Source organism: Phallusia mammillata, chromosome 1 (genome assembly GCF_965637545.1).
Source record: "Phallusia mammillata chromosome 1, kaPhaMamm4.hap1.1, whole genome shotgun sequence".
Taxonomy (NCBI): Eukaryota; Metazoa; Chordata; class Ascidiacea; order Phlebobranchia; family Ascidiidae; genus Phallusia; species Phallusia mammillata.
In genome coordinates this window covers 3,920,473-3,941,417 of record NC_137252.1, presented here as the reverse complement: position 1 = coordinate 3,941,417, position 20,945 = coordinate 3,920,473, and the positions used below count along the sequence as shown (strand labels likewise).

Sequence of the window (20,945 nt, the reverse complement as noted above, 5' to 3'; positions counted from 1 at the left end):
GAGCAAGAATTCTATTGTTTCAATTAAAAATTAGATTACTTTGGACAACACATCCTTACAAATTAAGCCAACCCCTACTAATTAAACAGTAAAAGCACTGGACAGCGTCAGTGGGCAGGGCAGCAGTTGACAGCACGGGTTTCGAACCCGCATCAGACTGAAACACAACAGATGTGAATGCTAAGTAACCACTTAAACAAGCCAGCACCGAATCGCAATGTCTAAAACGGGTATATGAACGCGAGTGTCCTTTGTAAACAATCCCATTCAGTCGCTCCAAACAACAATGGAACAAGGCGAAATTTAATCTCCTTGTTCAGTTTGCCGATTAAATGATATGTCACAACAATTGGTTGATAGACGCAAAAATATTTTTAGATGATAAACGACGCAATTTTAGTTGCAATCGTTGTCATGCCAAGGTTTAAGCTATATCATGACAATATATATTTTAATTTTCTTGCCGATATAAATTTCATTCAGTCCCTGGGCATTTCAAACAAACTCGCGCATATACTAGATTGAAGAATGTTACACTGTATTTATAAAGTACAAACATAAATAATGGAAATTATATTTTTTGGTGAGTTGGTTTTGCATCTGTAGGTAAAGTCATATTTCTTCTACGGTGCAATAAAAATGTAGCAGAAAATAACACTTTCTACAGGTATTTTTTTTTATCTAAAACTTATTTACAAACAACATTTTTATTTCAAAAAAGCTATTATAGTTACTGTTAGGAGTGTGATGTTAAAACTGATGTGATTTTTTTTAAAGAAAGTTGTAATTTTTTGTTGTGAGAGAAAGGCTGTGTTGGTCCGGATAGCTTGACACGCACACTACATTTGAATAAAATGTGTTACGTTTACGTGTCAATGTGTTGTGAATTAGTGGAGACGCCGGTAGGCCCGGTACCTTATTGATTTAGTTTTTAAAGTGATAGCAAAGGTTTCATGAAATATTTTAAACACTTAGTTATACAAGTATCATTGGCGCACAAATTTTTTTTTAATTTGCTTATGTTTTTATTCTCAATTCTTTACATGCATTTTCTGCAAACTGCAATTAAAACTTTTGAAGTTATATTTTTGCCGTTGAGCCAGTTTTGCTACAGGTGTATGTCTGTAAAAATGCATAGTGGTAGGTTTCATATAAATGTGTTGTAGTGTTGCATAAAACTATGAGCTACATATTATTGAAAACTTTATTAAGTCTTGCAAAAAAAATGACCGTGTCTGTGCAAATAAATGACTAACATTTTGCTCTTACAATAGGTAGCATTGTGTTACAAAAATGCCTACTTATATTGCTGTACTTAACTGTGTTGCATTGTGTTCGTTTTAAAACTACTAGCAACGACCAACAAGCTTGATTGAAGAACATAGTTTATCATGTAATTGTAAACCATTTTGTAACAAATATAATGATCTTCTACAATTTGTTTGAAATTGCAAAACATCATGGTATATAAATTTAACAACCTTAAAGTATGCAACATTTTCATAAAAGTGCAATCCGTAAACTTTTCTAATTAAATTATGTTTAAAATCTGTCTGGTTTGTAAAAATGTGAAGCATAAAGTTTTGTTAGCTGATCATTTAAGTGTGCAATTTTGCTGTTCTACCTGCTATAAAGCAAATGATATTCAATGCATGGTTTGTTCGCTGGGCATGGTTTACCTGAATCATTAGATGTCTTTTGGGGGTGGTTAAGCAGTGAGAACCCTATTCTTCCCATGTTTTGTGTTTAACATTTAATACCACACTTCTGTACCCTACTTTTTAATGTATTGAAACCTTTCCAGGTTGTTCACAGAAAGGAGTCTGAAAACTGTTCTAAATAGAATCACATCATGCGTCATTATTTATTCCATTTGTTCATCATCTGTTTATTCCAGCATCTGCACAGCACCTTAGCTGATGCGGGAAAGGTTGTTTATGCAGTTAATGCTGGGGGTGATGAGCATACTGATTCATTTGGAATTCATTATCTGTAAGTTAATGCTTTTTTTTCTGTGTTGTTTATTTATGTAAAATCACCCAAACATTAAAATATTTTACATTTGTTTGGGTCTAAAATATATATGAACTGTTTTTATTTGGTACATAAATGATTTTTTCCACTAAGAAAAAAACTGTATATATGTTGGTATAAGTGTGTGATTTCCAATTATATTGAAAGCTGGTAACATTATAAGCTTAGTGTAATGTATGCTAACATCACATTGTACCATACCTATATCCAGGGTTGCCATCGACTTGAAACCAAAAATAAGGACACCAAAAAATGAAATTTTTGTTCAAAACTAAACCAACGTTTTTGAACAAATCTTTGCATTTACAAGAGCCACGACATATCATATGCAATATTTTTGCCAGAAACAATCTTTTTTAGCTACTCCTTGTTCGTAGAAAATATACTTCGTGCAACTCACAACAGCTCAGGTCTAGGCGAACTGTTACTTGCAGCATAGATTTGACCAGTAATGGTGTTAAAAAGAAGACAAAAGAACGACTCAAGTCAAAAATAAGGACATTTCTTAGAAATAAGGACAATGAACTTTTCTAAGACATAGCCATTCAAAATAAGGACAAATCTTAGAAATAAGGACGGTATGGCAACCCTACCTATATCATATTGATTTAGGTTGTTATTTTGTTGATTATGCTACTGACAATATTTTAATTCAGTGCCTTTTGTTTGCCAAGCATATTCTATCCAACAGTATATATATATATATTACTGTATTGAATTATTAATGAGTTTATATGTAATAACAGCCCAGAAACTGTTTCTTTGTTGTTGTTGTTTTTTTGTAATAATTTGTGTTTTTGTCATGTCAAAATTCCAAACACTAACTTTAAGGTGAGAACTGTCATGGCCACATTGCAAGTTAAGTGTAGTGAAAATTTTATGATATTCTTTAGAAAGCAGTTTCAAACATGAACAGATGTTGCTCTATGTAAAAGCAATATTGACCAGATGTTATTGATGGTTTAGTCCCTGTTTTGTTGAATTATTTACTTTAAATTGTAATTTGACACCTTGACCAACTGCTCACATTCTGAGATAATAAATGTTAGTTGCTAAAAGCATGAATATTATTTCCTAAAAAGGTTGATCACAAATGTAATTGAAAGTGTTAAACTATATATATCATCAAATCATTTTATATCTTAATACACATACAGCTGTTTTGTCAAATGCAAATTGTTAATGCAAAAGCAATGATAATGGTCTTTACTCCTTTGGGGTGGCTAGAAACCAGTTTAGTGGGACCAGTCAGTTGTTTCCTAGCAACAATACTTGCAACTTTGAATTAAAAATAATCAATATCACCTAAAAGATGTCTAAATCCCCCTAAAAAAATCTATTTATCTATAATAGACTGTCTTTTGCCAAACCCTGATTTTAGTGCAAACAATGGTGATTTTCTCGAAATCTGTTATATATACATCTGGAAACCTTATCTGTTGTATAATTACCATGATCTATATAGGTTACATAAAATGTAACAGTGCCCAGTAGGAGATCTTTAAGCACTTCCCAGCAAAAGCTAGATTCCTTAATTGCCCTTAGTTTAACTTAAAGACATGTCAATCAAGATACATGTGGTGACGACTGACGGCGTAAAACACGCTTTCTGTCAGGCAAAAATGCGGAGTCTTCAATTTTGTATGCTTGTCCTGCCAACAACCATCAAACCAGTTCATATCTGTTGTCACTGTAGGCTATTAAAGCTAAAGACAGAAATGGCTGTGCTGTAAAGCAAGGGCATTACAAGTTTGCGATTATTGTGTTTAAGAATTAACTTTGAGTATACACAGCCAATTTCGCATGGTTTATGGTGGAATGGTGGAATAATTTATATTAACGGCATGAACTAAAATAGATGCTTTTCAGAAGTAAAATGACCAAAACAAAAAACACTGTTTTGTTTCCGAAAACCACTGTAGATATCTCATCACTCTTCAGGATGTTAAAACAAAGCCCTTGTTGTCCTATATTATATGTAGGAATTGGAAATAAGCCTAGACACAGGCGCCTTAAGCCGGATTAAACTATTGACACAAGGATGCAGTTGCCTAATAAAGGACCTGGGCTGGTATTTTAAATACAATAGTCTCTCTGATAACAATCATCACAGACCACCATTTATTTTGTTCAGCTTGAAAAGGTTCTAAATGTTTTAATTAAAGTATGCTGAAAATTCCATTTTAATTCGGTATATATAAATGTTTTTAGTGTGTGTGTGTGTGTGAATTGTCAGATAGGTTACATGTTTTATAAAGCGTCTTATTAAATACTTTTGCCATCATTAGTGACATTGTCAAGTTTATACTTAAATCTAATATAAATCATAAAGAGAAAATGCTTGGTGACCGGCTGATTCGGTATAACTTCTTTAATAGGCCTGGCGTACATACTAAATCGTCCATGATAATTCATAAAGTAATCAACTATAAAATATCTCTCTTTTTTCGCAGGACCGACCCTCTGTCGATCGGGGTCAAAAGCGACTACGGTCGTCGGCAAGCGGTGATAAGAGCGGCACCTAACGACAATATATTATACCAGACAGAAAGATGGCACGACGCCTCGTTTTCGTACGACATTCCCGTCAAAGATGAAGGCGATTATGTACTGGTTCTCAAATTTGCTGAGGTGTATTTCTATGGACCAAACCTGAAGGTAAAATTTGCTTTAAATGATGAACTTTACTGTTGTATCTGTTATCTATTGTTTCGTGTGCTTAACCGACAAGCTTGATTCGGTATAGTGCCTTTGTTACGCCAGACCTACTTTGATTTGTATATCAGTATGCCCTATTTGCTGGTCTGCATGAACGCTGCAGGACTGATCCCTGTTGTGAATTAATATTCATCTAAACTGGCGACGTTCTACAACGAAGCTGACATGTGCATCATACAAGGCAGGCAACGGTGCTTGTGATTTGACTTTCGACGGGCTCACCACTGAGTCTGTGTAGCTCAATTTGGTAAAGCGCGAGTCCCGGAAAGGCTCCTGACCTCCTATGGTGGGTTCGAATCCCACCACAGGTCAGATTTTTCTAGCTCATGCCTGGTTATATGCGAAAACACTTGACAGACTGGCTCAATTCCGTATGACCCCTTGGGCCTGACGTACTATGATTTATATATCAATGTGTCGTGATCCCTGGGCTGCATGAATGCTTCAGGCCTGATCCTAGATATAAATTTATATCCATCTTAAATATAGGCAGTGTGATGACCACGTTGACTTACCGAGCCTTCTTTCAAGCACTATTTATCACCATCGTTTTAGCGTATGTTTCGCATTCCTCCAATTTGAAAACACACAACCTTTTAACGTGGCTGGTCGAATCACAGGCTCCTATTTTACCAACGGCTACCGTCAAGTCATAAAAAGTCAAACAGCTGGGCGAGACATTTTTGTGGCCTGCAAAATAAAATACATATCATTCCAGACCAAAAAAGCTTTTGAAAAGCCAGTTTTAGAAGCCAAATATGTAGCGAAATAATTGTTGTCAATACGCAGTCGCTAGTAGATGTATTTAACATACAGCAAAATTTCGCGACGACATATATACGTAGTATGGTCACTTAAAACAATTTTAAATGTCAAGCCGTATCAGTTACTGCGGTAATTCAGCTTGTCCTTTCAAGTTTGGTGTCGTTTGTCTGTTCTGCAAGCAATTCATGTCTCTGCCCTTTCTTTATTATTTCCCATTGCTTTGTCGACTTGGCATCATTTCAATCGCTTTAATCGTCCTTACATGTTGTCAAACAGAACAACCTTCAATTATCAAATGAGTCCCATTTTACTACCAACGTGGTTGTGTTATTTCAGCTAATTGAGAACTTTCATAATGAATAACTACACTAATGGAAAAGATTTTTCCAAAGAATGCAAAAAAATTAACATATATTCATTTAAAAGTGATTAGGTGTGTTAAAGTTTGTTGAAGTTTGTTAAAGTTTGTTACTCCTGTGAAATCAGTGATGCACCGAACCCGCCTAAGATGGTTCGGGCCGAAACCGAATATTCGGTCATTAGGCCGAACCCAAAATCCCCGCTCTTACTGATGTTTTCAACTGAACCTTGTGTTGTTAATGCAAATAAACTCAATTATGACACTCCAAAATCACTTTCACAATGCGGAAGCTTTACTAAACTTGTAATATTTTGGAGACAACGTGGCTCGTATTTTATAGATACAACAAATAGTTAATTTATGATGTTTCGTGTTGGCGAAAATAAAAATTAAGGAAAATGTTTCGTTTTTTTTTAATTGAAAACTTTGGGCCAAAATCAAAACATGGAAAAACAGCGTATTCGGCCCAAATGTTGCGGCCAACCGAAAGTTCGGTGCATCACTAGTGAAAATAGACATATTTTCGCAAATTTTGTTGACTTCTTGACTAATTCTCCATATTTTTGTCGGTAGGTCTTCAATGTTCGACTTAACGATCAACACTTGGTGGCGCAAGACCTGGATATCTTCAAGAAAGTCGGTCACAGCACAGCACACGACGAAATTATACCGCTCACAATACGCAAGGGAAAATTAAGCGTTATGGGCGAATTCTCCACGTTTGAAGGTGTCCTAAAACTCGAATTGGTCAAGGTAAAATGTTTTTTGGTGTTGTTTTATGCAAGGTTGTAGAGTGAAAGGTTAAGAACATAGTCAAAGTTGGAATTTTTGATTTTGTCCACAAAATTTAAAGATTTTGGGGCTATTTTTTGCCAATTTTGTCAAAATTCCGTATTAAACTGGAACAATTGCCTTTACAAGTCAAAATCGTGATGGTTTCTACGATTCGTAGGAGTCACGGTCAGACTTAACTATCAATATACACTGTTTCGACACAAAACTGATTGTGTACTTTGGTTTGACACATCCAGTTTTTGTGAGGCAACAATTGAAGCCATTGTTTATTCTGTTAGCGAACTAGAGCATTTGTTACGTATACACCTCATAAAAGGCATATGTGACTAACGTCAAGTCGTAATACACTGTGGTTTTTCTGCTGCCGGCTGAAACGTGTTTGTTATCTTTGCACAGGGCCAAGCTGACAACCCAAAGATTTGTGCGTTCTATCTTATGAAGGGAACGCCGGATGGTAAGTTCTTAACACTAGGGTTTGTTTTTGATGGAGTTTAACCCTTTATAAGTAGTGCACAGCAAAGATATGTTTTGTCCTCAAGCCTACACATAAGCTGCTATAGCAGTGGTTCTCCGTACTTGTGGTACGCCGGATAATTTAGGTGATATGCAAGTAGCTTTCTATCATGATTGAGCAACTCAAGTGAATAAACTAATCAGTCGCAACGGATCATACGCGTTTGCAATGGCACTAATTGCTATTTCACCAAATTGCTGAGTCAGCAAGCAATTATTGCAATTTACAAACGCCTATGCTCCGTTGCGCCACTTACAGGAAATTTTCAAACCTCTGGTCTGAGTTCCTGTGTTAGTAGCTCTACCAAACGGAATATGCAGTTAGAGATTCATCTGTACCTTAATCTTCAACATTTTTTACTTGTTAATCCAATCCAGACGTCCCTAAGCTCCCACAACTGAAGAAGCCAGTTGATGATGAAGACGACAGTGAAGAAGAATACGATGAGGAGACGGAGGACCCAGTAGAGCCTGCATCTTCTTCCAAAAAGTCCACATCTAAGAATGGAAACAAGAAATCCAAAATCAAGTCTGGTCCTGCAGCAGCAAATCCGTACGCAGAAGACAGTAGCAGCCTTGTGATGCCAATCATGATTGCATTCGGCCTTTTCATTCCGACTTTACTTTGCCTGTGCCGACTTTGACCACTGTCGGTTCGGTTTTTATACTGACATTTAGGACATCCCATTGTTTTTTGCGCCCCAACGACGGAGCAGGGCATTTTTTTTAATTCATCTGAAACATTCGGGGAGCAATTTCAATCGTTTTTATCTGTATGTAATTTGCTGAGGCCAATTGAAATTAGGTGTTGGTTGTTGTCATGGTTACAAGGGCACCAAACTCTGTGTCACAACGATTCGGGTAATTTTCACAACGATTGAGGGCCGCATGAGGTAAACATCCTAATGAAAAACAATAAATGAATAAGTTGAATTCTTTAGACTTAAAAAAAAACTTGATTTATTCTCACCGCCCAACAATTTGAATTTCTGGCATATGTAATAATAAAACAAACACTTACGTTTTAGGAATATTCCGGTCAAATCGTGTGGTTCGTTTTATTGCATACTGGTTTTCAAAGAACCCACTAAAAGCGTGCATTTAAACAGACCACTTGTGTGCAATGCGTCCAAATGCTCAAATTCCTAAGATGAACATTACTGAAGTTTAAATAATCCCCATATATAGATGTGTGCTTCACTATAGGTTACTGAAGATGTCACCTTTTTCCAGGTGGCGTAGTTTAAACCAGCCTATTTTGTTAATCTCAAAGTCGTTCACCCAAAAAATCCCTATTCTGTAGGATGATTGTTTGACCTAATATTTAAACCCGTTTTGGGGACTTTTTTTCTGTTCGAGTTTGTCTGCTCTGTTTTGTTACTGCTTTAAAACAACCTGTTGTAATTTGAAAACATTTATTTATAAATTACGCCAATTTCTGTGTTAAGACGCATGCAAAACGTAGGTACGTTTTAAACCAAACAACCCGATTGACCTAAATTTGAAAATAATATTCACATTATGACGTCACATTGGAGCAAGCGTCATGCCATTTACTATTTAAATTCACTTCCAATGCGTCAACAGAAGTACGAAAATACTTGTTTCCAAATGAGATAAATTTTAAACCCTACTTTTAGCTGTTTATGCAAATTTGCTTATGTGCGCCCCCAAGTGGCGATATCTTACCGTTTTTGCACCAAATGTTCGTCTGTGTGTTCGTTCAAAGTCTGTAGTGGTTGTAATGTCATCGTAGTGGCTTCTGCGATACCAGTAGTTCTGACACTAATCTGCTCCCTGCTTTATGTGTACTGAGGATTTTTTTCCTTTTCATGCCGCAAAAATCTGTCTGTTCTGTAACGGCAGTGGTTCTGAACCAGACCCGAGAACCACTAGACGAATTTTTTTGCCCATTAAAAAAACGATTGTCCATTACGTCACAAAAGTATGATGTCACCAAATTTACAAATAATAAATGTAATTACCACATAAAAATGTTGAAAGGTTATTACCCACTGGTTAAGAACCACTTCCGTTTGCTACAATTCTCACATAAAAGTAAGTCATTATCTAACTAGCTTTGTGTAGTCAACTGTGACTTTGACACACAAAGTTGCACAAGTTTTCTGCCTGAAAAACATAGCGACATTTCTATTAAGCGGAATTTGATGATCTGCAAAATGACTTCATCCAATTAGGTTGTGTGTTTTGTTCGTATGTTGTGAAATTTTCGATGTTCAGTTCGCGTTTGACGCACATTTTCTTCCACGTTTCTAAGGTAACCAAGACAATTTCAAGCTGGTTTCATATTTGGCCTGTCAGTGTTTTTAGCAGTTAAATAGATCAAATCTCTTTGTCAGTTTAGAACAGGGGTAACCAATTTTTTTAACTGCGGGCCGGATAATTTTAACAATCACGCTCGAGAACCGCATGGGTTACAAGCCCTGAAGCAGCCTTTCCCAAACTGGCACTCACGAGGCGATTGTATTCAGATTGTGCCACTATTTAATTGTAAAATTGTGAAAAATATAAAAGTGTCTCATACCAACTAATGCACGTTTATTTATACCATAAAGAACTAAAGAGGCAATTGTTCGCACACAATTTCTATTCTTTGCTTTTGTCTGTGACGTAACAAACTGCTTTTGGATGATACTTATGCCTTGTAATCCTGTTAGACCAGGTAAAATGTATTACGAATGTTTTCACAATCTTTAACGCCCCCGGGCCGTAATTAGGTGATCCCTGGTTTACAACATAGGCAACGGAAACTTCTGCTAGTTCCATTGCTGCATGTGCACTGTCGTTTTTTGCCTGTTTTAGGGGGAAGGGGGGCGTAAAGTGCCCGACAAACACCTTAGGGGGGGGTGGGCTAAAAAAGGTTAAGAACCGCTGAGTTAACGAAAATATCCAAAAAACAAAAGTTAACATTTATTAAAACACAACTACCAGAGAACTTGTTAATATGGAAACATCTTAGTGCAGACGGTTTCAACAATCGCAGTTATCATCAACAGTTCAGTTTGTCAACTTTAGAAGTTATGTTTTTTATGAAATTAGTTTTAAGTAAGTGTATTATGTTCACAAGTTAATATAACATTGAACATGACCTCCAATATAGACAGTGACTTCTTGAAGCAAGTTGATTTATTCGCGAATGTTAAACACCAACAAGAGTTGGTGTCAGCAAAAATCTGAAAAAGTGAACGAAATCATTTCTCTGTACGAGATCTGACAATGTGCTTTAAAATCCCGTTATCTCTATTTTCCAGTATTACTTTCAACTTCTGTTAGTGGCTAGCGATGCGATATAAATGCGAAAAGCAAAAAAAAACAAGAAAGAAAGGTCATAGTTGAAATAAAACAACAAAACAACGTGTCATATACCTGTTGAGATTTAAATGAAGACAAGTTGAATAATATTGGTTAAAATACAAGAATGTGTAACCAGCAGTACAAGCCGTTAAACATATTTTCATTTTGAGACAACAATATACGAAAGAAGAACCATTTGATTTGCCCCGAAATTTTATTTTCGCAGCATAGTTTGTCAGTTTTGCACTGGGTTGTTCGTTTGTGCATTTTTTTGTTTAGAAGAAAAAACAGCAAAATGTATAACATGCCTCAAAAACTTGATAATTGTACATCTTTAACATAAAAGCGTTGCATGAAAATAACACGCATATAGGAATGTAAAAATCTAAAGTCAAAACTAGAAGAACAGCCACGTGACGACGATAGCCAATCAAAACCCACCAACGCATAAAGGTGCCAAACATACAAGTATAATTTTTCCTTCTACTTAATCGTGTAACAGTTTTGGTTCAAAACGTTTGCTCAAAGTGTAACAAAGAAAATAACGGTGAGGTGAAATCTTGGTTTGCACAAAGAAGTTGTTGTTTTTAAAAAAGTAACAATCAGTGGTGGGATTTAAATATTTTGTCAGCCGGTTCTGTTATAATAAAAGTCATATTTTTCAGCCGGTTCTGTTATAAAAAGTCCATTGACAGTAACCAGTAATGCTAGACGGTTCACCGATCTCATTTTTCGTGAGACGGTTCTATAGATCCCACCTCTGGTTACAATGGAGTTGTGAGCAACAATAGGATGCCACAACAAATAGTGTTGCGAAGGCTCGGATTGTCATAAAGCGTGCCCAAGGGGAACAGGGTTTTTTTAACACCCCTGAAGATAAACCCACACGAAAAAATTCACTGCCCAGAATTTTGAAAAAGGGTGTTATCCATAAACAACAAGTTTTATAGGCTCCCACAAACAAAAATGCAGACCAAGAATGTTTTAGTCAAATTAAAGTTTCAGAACACGTCGTTATTTTTCAACAAGCGACCCAAAGATAAAAACACACTAAGCACAATGAGATATGAGATTCAATCGAAGATTTGAACTTCGAAAATGGCCATGAAATCACAATTTTTTATTGAGACTGAAAATCTAAATTGCGGCGTAAATGGCTCGAAAGCTGAAAGCGGTAAATTATGAGCATTCGTTTCATCATATAATTGGCAATTTTGAATAATCCAGCACCAAACCTGTATTGTATTGGCTGTAGAGGAAAATGGTGAAAGTTTTCTAGTTAATACTAAACCACGGTGCAACAATGGCTGCTATCTATTGATGTATTCACTAGATACAGGTTTCGGGCAGTTTCTTTGCCTAACTTATTCAGTTTAGGTCGCTATTGTGTAGACCAGGGGTCGGCAACCTTTTAGGCGACGCGTGCCAATTAACATGTTATTTTCATGTGTTAATGACCTCACGTGCCAACGTTTTTCTCAATAGTAGTGGTTCGTGCCAGCAGATATCAATAATAAAGAGAAAGCAGAGTGTTTTGTGCATGTCAAGCTGTTTTTAAGACCATAGCATGATAAAAACTATAAACAAGCAGTGTAACAGGTTAAATTGTTATTCAATATAAACGCGCAAATCGGTGGGCGTGCCATGAAAAATCATCTAGCGTGCCAACCTTGGGGTTGCCGATCCCTGGTGTAGACCAACACATACAGATGTTCAAGCCTCAATAAAAAAAAACTGACAGTTTTACGGAAAGCTCCTACACGGAGCCAAAGCGAATGGTCGAAACAAAACAAAAATAGAAACTAGAAAGGGAACAAAAAGTTTTTAACAACGCTTTCTCGCGAAGCGGTGTGCATCTAAGGCTTCGTGACGTCATCGTTGGTCAACAAAGGGCTTTCTGACGTCGTGCTTAGAGGACTGATGGGGGCACTGTCGGGCTGCTGAACTTCCGGGGGCACTTCCGGGTCCGTGGGAACAACTGGAATCGCTACAGCGATTGGTGTTTCTCGGTTTCTGGCGGCAGTCGGCTCTGTAAAAGTATTACTGAAGTTCGTTTTTGGTTGATTTCAGTGGCTAATTACCTTGCAAACATTTTTAACCGCACAGTACTGCATTGGCAACCGTGTATTATGTCTGATGTGGTTTCCCATTACGCATTGTGCAGTAATGTACAGCGGTGTAAATATCAATATTGGGTGAAACGTTTTAAACCGTTTTAAGCGTGAGGATTGTGTTTCCATTTCTTAACACGGTAAATAACAACACGAACATCGTTGTTATAGTTGTTTGTGCTTCTAAAACTAACATTTGTTAACTAAATCATGCACGCGAAAAAAATGTTTGAGATTTGTATGAATTAAAAAATGAATGCTTTCTACTCGATTGCTGACAATGTTTTTAACAATGTCACAGTTCACCGCACAAAGCTAGTAAGACAACCCATTATCAGTAATATTCACGTTATACCGTATTTCAATCGAGTAAGCATTATTTCCCGAGTAACTAAACCAGTTAATGAATTTACATTGAATATAAAATATATCACCTAACTGCCGTCTTTTGTTCCTATAAAACCACAAGATAAAACTAAAAAATATGAAACAGTGATCGTCGACGACCAAGCTGCTAGCTAGAGGGTCTGATATAGGTCTATTTAAACACTATCAGTTCTTTTGAGTTTTACTTCACATTCTCTCTGTCTTATACCTTCTGGTTGGACGCTACATCTGCTTTCTGTCTCCGATATATAGGAGGGCGGAGGGCCAAGAGCTTCCTCACTGTTCGTTGTTACGTCATAACCGAGTGGTTTCAGCTGGTTGTATGACGGAGGCAGATCGGAGAAAGGGGGGCGTGTCGGAGGCGCGTCCGGATCGTAGAATGAAACTGAATCGCTATCTCTCCAGTAACGACCTTGTAAAAAGAAGCAAGTGTTTTAGTTTTATCTAGAATCTCTCAGCTCATTGCTTGGTGGATGAAGATTACAACGAACCTTATGCTTATTGATTCAAACGATTTAAACATCAAGTCATTCATTTAATCATAAACATAACTGTCACAAAACTTGTGTATATAGAACACATAAAGTACACGTTTCAACAATCATCATCAGTGCAGGTTGTCAATCAAGCTGTAGAACACGGCATATAAACCCTTCATCTTTATGGAAGTGTTTTTTTTTTTCTTGAAAGTGTTTCATGAGATGCAGGTACGTGTTATGTTAAAATGTCTGCTTTTTAAGCTACATATTTTTAGTGAGAGTAAATACGACCTGGTGTGTTGTTTTGTGATTGCATGTACAAACTGAAGATTTACAGCTAGAGTTTAATGGAAAGGCAAATGTTTGAAATAAAAAGCGGATTGAGACGTTTCAAACCTAACACTGCTTTTGAACATAGGCTGTGAGCAATTTTGTCATAGATGGGGTTTCAATTCATTAGAAAGGCCGCCATTCGGAGTTGTAAGTCGATAGGGCTTTAGGGAATAGGGCTGGAGCAAAAATAAAACGGGCTTGATTCGGGCTTGGCTTCACACTTGGGACTATTTGTGCCAGAAATGCACCCACTTGCCTTAGTAAGGCTTTGTTTAAAAAAACTGACTTGGTCAAGTTTCAAGATTGCACTTTCAGGCTTTCGTGCAAGCATACAACACTGCGCCAATCAGAGTAAGTACAGCCGGACTTTTCGGACCGGGTTCAGGCTTAGGTTTCTTCAAAAAACGGGATTGATTCGGGTCTGACTTTACACTTTGTGTCAGTATTGTTTCAAATAAATTTTAACTAGCTAAGTAGCCAGTTGCTAGACCTGACCTAATGTCAAACAGTCCTAAAATGCCTTGTTTAAGACCAATTGTATATTATTGTCTGTTGTGTTTGTTGTCTTAGTCTTTCCTGAAACTTCAATGTATAAACCTGTCAAATCAAACTTTCGGGCCTAAACGGGCTTCTCGAACACGATTCGGATTCGGGCCGGGTTACGAGCTAGTACTTTCGAGTTCGGGCCCCAATTACAGGCCCGTTTACAACAATACAATAATAGTAACCTAGACTTTGCGAAAATGCCCAATCCCGACCTTCACAGTCATTTAATCCGTACCTGCAGAGGAGTGGCTTATTCTGCCACCTGGTGGACGATGTCCTCTGGGAAGAAAACCGTGATTGTGGTAGATCGCTCTTCTGCCTCTGTGGAGGATGTTGCGTGAGAGGAAGAGCAGAAGAGTGATGACGACCAACACCGACATGCAACTCACGATCAACCTCTGTGTGTCTGAGAGGTTCGCGAAAGGAGCGTCTGTGACAAAAAAACGTAAAAAAAGTTAGTGATAAGTGAAAAATTCTTCTGATACGGAAAACTATGGTCGAAATGTACATAAGTTTTGGCTGGGTTGAACAATTCCGCTGGACAATTGGCCTATATCACAACAGTATGTGTTTATTTTTTATTTGGGAAATGTTTATTTTCTTTATTTAGGAAATGTTTATTTTCAGGTTTAAATCTGTCGGCAATCTTATGACGGGATAGACAAATATATTTCCCTTAAAAAGCATCTTTAACGAAACATATTCGTTCTTTATAAGTTTGCCAACAGATTTTAACACGGAAATAAACATTTCCTTAACTTGTGAAATATATAGTGAAAGGTGGAAATCGTTGAAAGGATGGTAATAGAACAAGAAATGATTCTCAGAATAAATTTATTAGGTAAAGAATCAATCTTAAATTGGTAGAACAACTGGCGTTCCGGCGAAATCTTATAGCAATTTGTGTCGACGTTTTGTTCTAAAATTATAAAAATAGACTTCAAAAATCGATATGCTTGTGTCCGAAAAAATCTAGGTCAAGGTTTTGTCTGTTGACCCCACAAACCTTGTCACTCAAAAGCTCGTTCTTTTAAAAGCAAAGTTGAAAGTGAAATATTTTAAATAGCGTTTTTTTAAGTGTGAATTAATACGTGGAAAATTTTACAAATTGAAGACAGAAATCCACTAAGACAATAGTATTACATTCAGTCACAACTAGAGAAATGTTGAATTTCCACGGAAACCCTCTTGCACGAATCGTAAGGGGAGCTTGAAAAAGCGATCAATCCCGAGTATCGCAGTTTTGTAAATACCTATAAGGAAGCTTTTGCGAAATTCCTGGAAAAAACGTAACCAGCCGAGACAGGCTCAATAGTTTTGCATTCACTGTGGGCTGAAAGACTTAAACCGAACACCGGAACGGTTCGGACCAACCCTACTGTCAACAAAAACTTGTTTATAATCACCACAAACAAATTAAAGGCGCGAAAATATTACATACGTGGCAGAAACGTCATCGTATTATTCCGTAATAAAACACTAAGTCAGCTGACAATGTGAAACAATAATAACAAACAATGTGGCTTTATGCACAATAAGGGTTTGACATAAAATTAGAATTAGTTTTTACTGCTCAAGGCGGCCTAATTATATATCGACCAAAACGGGTGTAAAGTAGAGAGTTGTCTTTAGTAAGAAAATAGTCGTTCAATAACTAACAAGGTGCTCCATATATCGATTGCTGAACTAAACAATCGTAAACATTAAGGTAACGTCCGGAAAAATCGACCGAAACAATAGGTTGTAATATTTTAAGTAATAGTCGGTTGGTGGTCATTGATCCACAAAGGACAATCGGTTGATGGACAATAAAAGCTTAAGCGTCGACCTTGCAATTTTTATTAATGGCCAATAAAATTGCTCTGTACGCCAACTCCAACTAATTGCTTTAGTCACAAATGTGTGAACTGCTTTGACTTTTTTAATTGACTAGCCGAACCGCGGTTATATCGCTTGGCGTTTGCTGCCTAATAAAGCCACTTGCAGGCCTCTTAAAACACCTACTTGTGCCCACACTTTTAATTTCAACTTGGAGCCAAATTGGGTGAAGTCATTATATTTATTTTTTTCCAAAAAACAACACATTTACTGAAAATAGATTCTTAAAATACTATTTAGCAAACTGAAACTACCTAAAAATTCCTTTTACACAGTTTAACGATTATATCACTGACACCACAAAAAGTTGTACATGCATCGTATTAAATAGTGTTATTTGAGATATGCTGTAAACCTTGGTTACACCAGATTCAGTTAATCCAGTTCTTTGCCTAATTTGGACAAAACTTGAGGTACAAATGATTTGTAATGTGGTAAAGCTTTAACCAATATACATCAGTTAACTTTGGACAAATATTGTGGTCCAAACGGGTCCGGATTAACCACGGTTTACTGTATATGCCAACCTTACAAAACAAAAGCAGTCATTTGTTTACTTTTTTTCAAACTGAACGAAACTCAGCCATCTATATAATTTATATTATTATACCTTAAAGCAGGGGCGTGCAACAGTCCGGCCCGCCAAGGTGTTTAGTGCAGCCCCCACCAACACACTGATTAAGATAGAAAATGCAATTCTTCTGAGATTTTATCAAATTTTTCCACTAGTTTTTAGTAAATCTCCTAAGTTGCTACACTATACGTAACAAATATAAGCTAAATCAGCGTTTTTCAACAGGTGGATCATACAGCAGTTACAGCAAGTAGCCTACTTCACCGAATGTGACATAACAATTCCCTTTGTCTAGTGAACAATTATTTTGTTGCAAAAGTCAGTGTTGCACTGATACTCTGTATGTTGTAGAAAATAGAAACTATTTTATTGATGCTTTTGGAAGAATTTCGCATATTTTGCGCACATGAAAAGAAGTTATGTGGCCCTCGCTTGAGGTCCGAAATTGGTTATACGGCCCACCGACGAAAAATGTTGCACACCCCTGATTTAAAGTATGTCACAGTTTCAAATGCTTCACTTTTCTATTTATTGTGCGTTCAAATTTGCTTTAGGGGCAATTTACAACACTACCATTTGGTAAAAGGATTTGTCAAGCAACAGTCTTATTGCAAATGAAACAAATAAATTTCTGGTCAAGAATTTAGCTTTGCATGAAAGGCCTTGGTATTATAAGCATAATTCTACATGTTATTCAGTCTTTTTATATGAGTCCAGTCCATTAGAAAGACTACTGTAAGTGGGATGTAATCTATTATTGATGAACCAAACAAAATGCGGGGCAGAAAGGTTGAACCCTGCTCAATGCTAAGAGGTTTAATTGTTTCGTTTGTAGGTTTTTACACAGAAACATGCTATGTCAGAAATTTAAAACAGCATTTTATAAAAAAAACTTCGTGGTTGCATGTTTGAAACATATTTTTATTGATAGCAACTAAAACTTTAGTTAGAGGCTGAGTAGTAGTTAAAATGTTTTCGGGACTAATGTGAAAATAACTAACTGGCTATTCAAGCAACATATAAAAATAAAAATTTCTATTGAATCATCATATTTAATGTTTTGTTGAATTAATGCACGTTATCAAATTATTAACATGTTTAAGATATTCAAAGTCCATTTTAAAACAACATGTTGCCCATTTGCAAAACTGCACTAGTCAACTTGCTACAACATACTAGGTCTATTTATTGTTTTATTGTGACAAAATTCTTGTTTTAACATGACAAGTCTTTTATATATATAAGCGATTGCTGGCAGGCATAATATCAAGTTTATAAAATTGGCAGAAGAGCTCTATAAACTTGACAGGCTCTTTTGTTGAGTAAAAATTTAAAACCTTACAAACAAAAAACAAAAAGTGTGGTTTTACACAAGCAAAATGCAAATGCTCAAAACCCAAAATTGCAAACTTATCATACTTATTCATACCTGGTGCTTCAGTTGCAACCTCATGGTAATCTCCTGATGAAAGACACTGGCAGCAGATATCCCGATCCGGTCCATAGCAGTTGGTAGCCAAGTTGGGATAACAAGTGGCAGAATAGCAATACACGGGTTGGGAGTCATTGCCACAGATGCATACTTTACATTTGTCCCCGTCATTGAAAGGAATGTACTGCGAGCCGACGTCCACATATTGCGAGTTACTACCCAGACATTTGGAGCAGGTTGACTCATCTGAGTTGTCGGAACAGTGTGCTTTGCCGTCGCAAACATGCTTTGAAGAAATGCAGTCCCAATTGTCGCAAACAAACTCATCGGCACCGCAACCTAAACGAGTTCTGACCCCATCCCTGTGCAGAAAAGATAACATATGAATACACTTTAAAACAAAAGAATTACTAAAAAACAGTGTTTTTTTTAAGGTTTGGTTTGGGTGACCGCTAAGTAGTTTTAAGAGACCGCAAGTGTTTCATTTAAATACCAAAAAATAGCCATATTTGCTTAAACGAATTATTTATTAGGCTACTGGCAAATTTTGGGAAACCGCTGGAGAACCCAAAACACCTTAAAAAAAACACTGCTAAAAACATTAGAGCTTAGATAAGTGCATATCTATTGCTGGAATTAGTCCTGAAGTGTTCATACAGATCAGCAGTTAGGGCACACCCATATACAAGTATATATAGTATGCTAGGCAAAAACAAGACAAAGGACTGTTTATTAGTGATGTATAAATCCTGCAAACTGCATATTCGGTACATCTCTACTGTTTATGATTTGACTTTATATGCAAAGTTTTTTAATTTGGAAAACAGAATCAAAAATTTGATGAGAATAATTATGCTGCAAACAATTTGCTGGTTTGCTTAACAAAGCAGTAGTGACAATATTTTATTATTTTTGGGACCCCAAACTGGACCTATTGTCTGAGATAGGTTTTACTAAAAGGTAAACCACAAGCATACCTGTAACCTTTCCTCAACAAATGCTCTTTCAGCAAAGGAGTGACTCTTTGAGAAACACTGAATAATATTGACGAATCGGGAGAGGTACGTTGATCGGTTGGGGACAGGAGAGGACAAAGGCTCAACACATAATAGTTCATGACGATGCATTTTTGCAAACTACAAAAATGAAAAGTTTGTTAACAAGGTTATAGATTCAAGCAGGGTTTAAAACTTGCACTTAACACACCGCACATGCAGTCGTGAAAAAGTAAAAAAAAACACATTTTAACATGTTGACTGCCAACTACGAGTTATCTCGTAGTTGTCAATCTAGCCAGGCTTGCCAGATACAAGTATACTCGTAGTAGACTTATTTGATTGTAACGCGCTTAAAACGACCTGGCGTCTCAAACAAACGTCGTGGATGCATTGTGGCAACACCGAGACACCCTACATTTTTTATGGCACACAAAATATTTTGACCTGATTTTGACCTGATTTCAGAATGCCACTAAAACATGTTTGGCAAATTTGAGCACAACATAAGAATATCCCTTGGCAGTCAACGTGTTAAACTGCTTTAGGGAAACTTAACCTTACGATAATGATAGATGAAGTCACTAATACAGCGATAGATACAAGAATCAAACATTTAATATTAATAAATGACCATTCCACATAAATGTCACATATCACATGTTGCTGTTACTTGTCTAAAAAACCAGGGCTGAAACAACAATCGCCTTAACAATGAAACAAAGGAAATAGCTATGATATACAAAAGCCATTGTGTACTAATAATACTAGCATTCATGCCCAATCTTTAAATAAACACTGTAACACAATGCCCTTTGGTTAGGCAACAAAGACACAACAACATTACTTATATTGTTGTTTTCCTGCCTTTAAAGTTACAAACAACACTATGAACAGAGCTATACTGGGTTTATGTATAATACACCGGGCAGAACCAGCGCGTTCATGCCAAAAAGACAATTAGAGAGCCTGATATTGTAAGAAAAACCATCAAAAAGTGGCATAATAGGTCATTATTTGTTATCCACTTGAGTTATGCTAGGTAAGTACCGCTATTATAAAATGTAAAAGGAAAATAACTTAACTATGTCACAATCACCAACCTGTTCCAGTATGCAAGATCACACGGCCCCTCAACCGACTGACAGCAAGTTTGTTCACATTCTTCCAAACTGGATGCAGTCAGCTCATGTAAAGCAGTCTGAGCTGCTCTTGACCTTGAAATACAGACATGGTCCAACCGGAACTTTCTTGTTTGTAGCATGTTGCATGATGAATTAGAACTATTGTTCTTCCTTGAGCCACTAGGAGGCAATCCGGTGCTGAGTGACAGAGCACAACATAACAGAGCAAAATATGGCAGCAACATTTGCATAATGCTACTTTTGGTTCATGGTTTGAAGGAAATATTTATTTCTGCAAGCAAATAACAAACTCCTATATTAATTTATTCACACATATAATGTATTTTGCAACAAAGTTTTTATTTTATATAGTTTGTTATAATACAGGGATGCATTTTCCAGTCATACAACAATGCATAAGGTGTTAGCTGATGTATCCATAGTCAAAGGGACTCAAAAGATCTACAAGGATGCCTTTAGTGACAGGCCTACAAATGGGCCACAAAACATACACATTTGTAAACAGCATATACATAGAATAACATAGTAAGGCAATGGTTTTTGTCAACTCATATTACCCTCTTA

General features: G+C 36.6%; 2 protein-coding genes across 2 annotated transcripts; one reads left to right on the top strand and one right to left on the bottom strand.

Annotated features, from left to right (window-relative positions):
• The first annotated feature begins 1,277 nt into the window (after window positions 1-1,277).
• LOC145235492 (malectin-B-like) lies at window positions 1,278-9,493 on the top strand. Its single transcript, XM_080099590.1, has 6 exons — window positions 1,278-1,393; window positions 1,805-1,992; window positions 4,488-4,692; window positions 6,452-6,631; window positions 7,070-7,127; window positions 7,565-9,493. Exons 2-6 carry the CDS (start codon window positions 1,853-1,855, stop codon window positions 7,828-7,830), a joined length of 849 nt encoding a protein of 282 aa, XP_079955716.1. The 5' UTR covers window positions 1,278-1,393; window positions 1,805-1,852; the 3' UTR covers window positions 7,831-9,493.
• An 822-nt stretch (window positions 9,494-10,315) lies between these two features.
• On the bottom strand, window positions 10,316-20,679 carry LOC145205296 (uncharacterized). Its single transcript, XM_080077987.1, has 6 exons — window positions 20,340-20,679; window positions 19,219-19,377; window positions 18,239-18,603; window positions 14,593-14,787; window positions 13,208-13,411; window positions 10,316-12,530 (listed from the first exon to the last, which is right to left on the bottom strand). The coding sequence occupies exons 1-6, from the start codon at window positions 20,609-20,611 to the stop codon at window positions 12,358-12,360; spliced, it is 1,368 nt and encodes a 455-aa protein (XP_079934113.1). The 5' UTR covers window positions 20,612-20,679; the 3' UTR covers window positions 10,316-12,357.
• Between the last annotated feature and the right edge of the window lie 266 nt (window positions 20,680-20,945).

Excerpts from the sequence above, each read along its gene's own strand:
- LOC145235492 (XM_080099590.1), top strand. The coding sequence starts at position 1,853 with ATGCGTCATTATTTATTCCATTTGTTCATCATCTGTTTATTCCAGCAT. Across the intron at positions 1,993-4,487 it reads TCATTTGGAATTCATTATCT|GACCGACCCTCTGTCGATCG; the intron begins GTAAGTTAATGC and ends CTTTTTTCGCAG. Across the intron at positions 4,693-6,451 it reads TCTATGGACCAAACCTGAAG|GTCTTCAATGTTCGACTTAA; the intron begins GTAAAATTTGCT and ends TTTTGTCGGTAG.
- LOC145205296 (XM_080077987.1), bottom strand. The coding sequence starts at position 20,611 with ATGCAAATGTTGCTGCCATATTTTGCTCTGTTATGTTGTGCTCTGTCA. Across the intron at positions 18,604-19,218 it reads TTGTTGAGGAAAGGTTACAG|GGATGGGGTCAGAACTCGTT; the intron begins GTATGCTTGTGG and ends TTTTCTGCACAG. Across the intron at positions 12,531-13,207 it reads ATGTAGCGTCCAACCAGAAG|AGCCGACTGCCGCCAGAAAC; the intron begins GTATAAGACAGA and ends ATACTTTTACAG.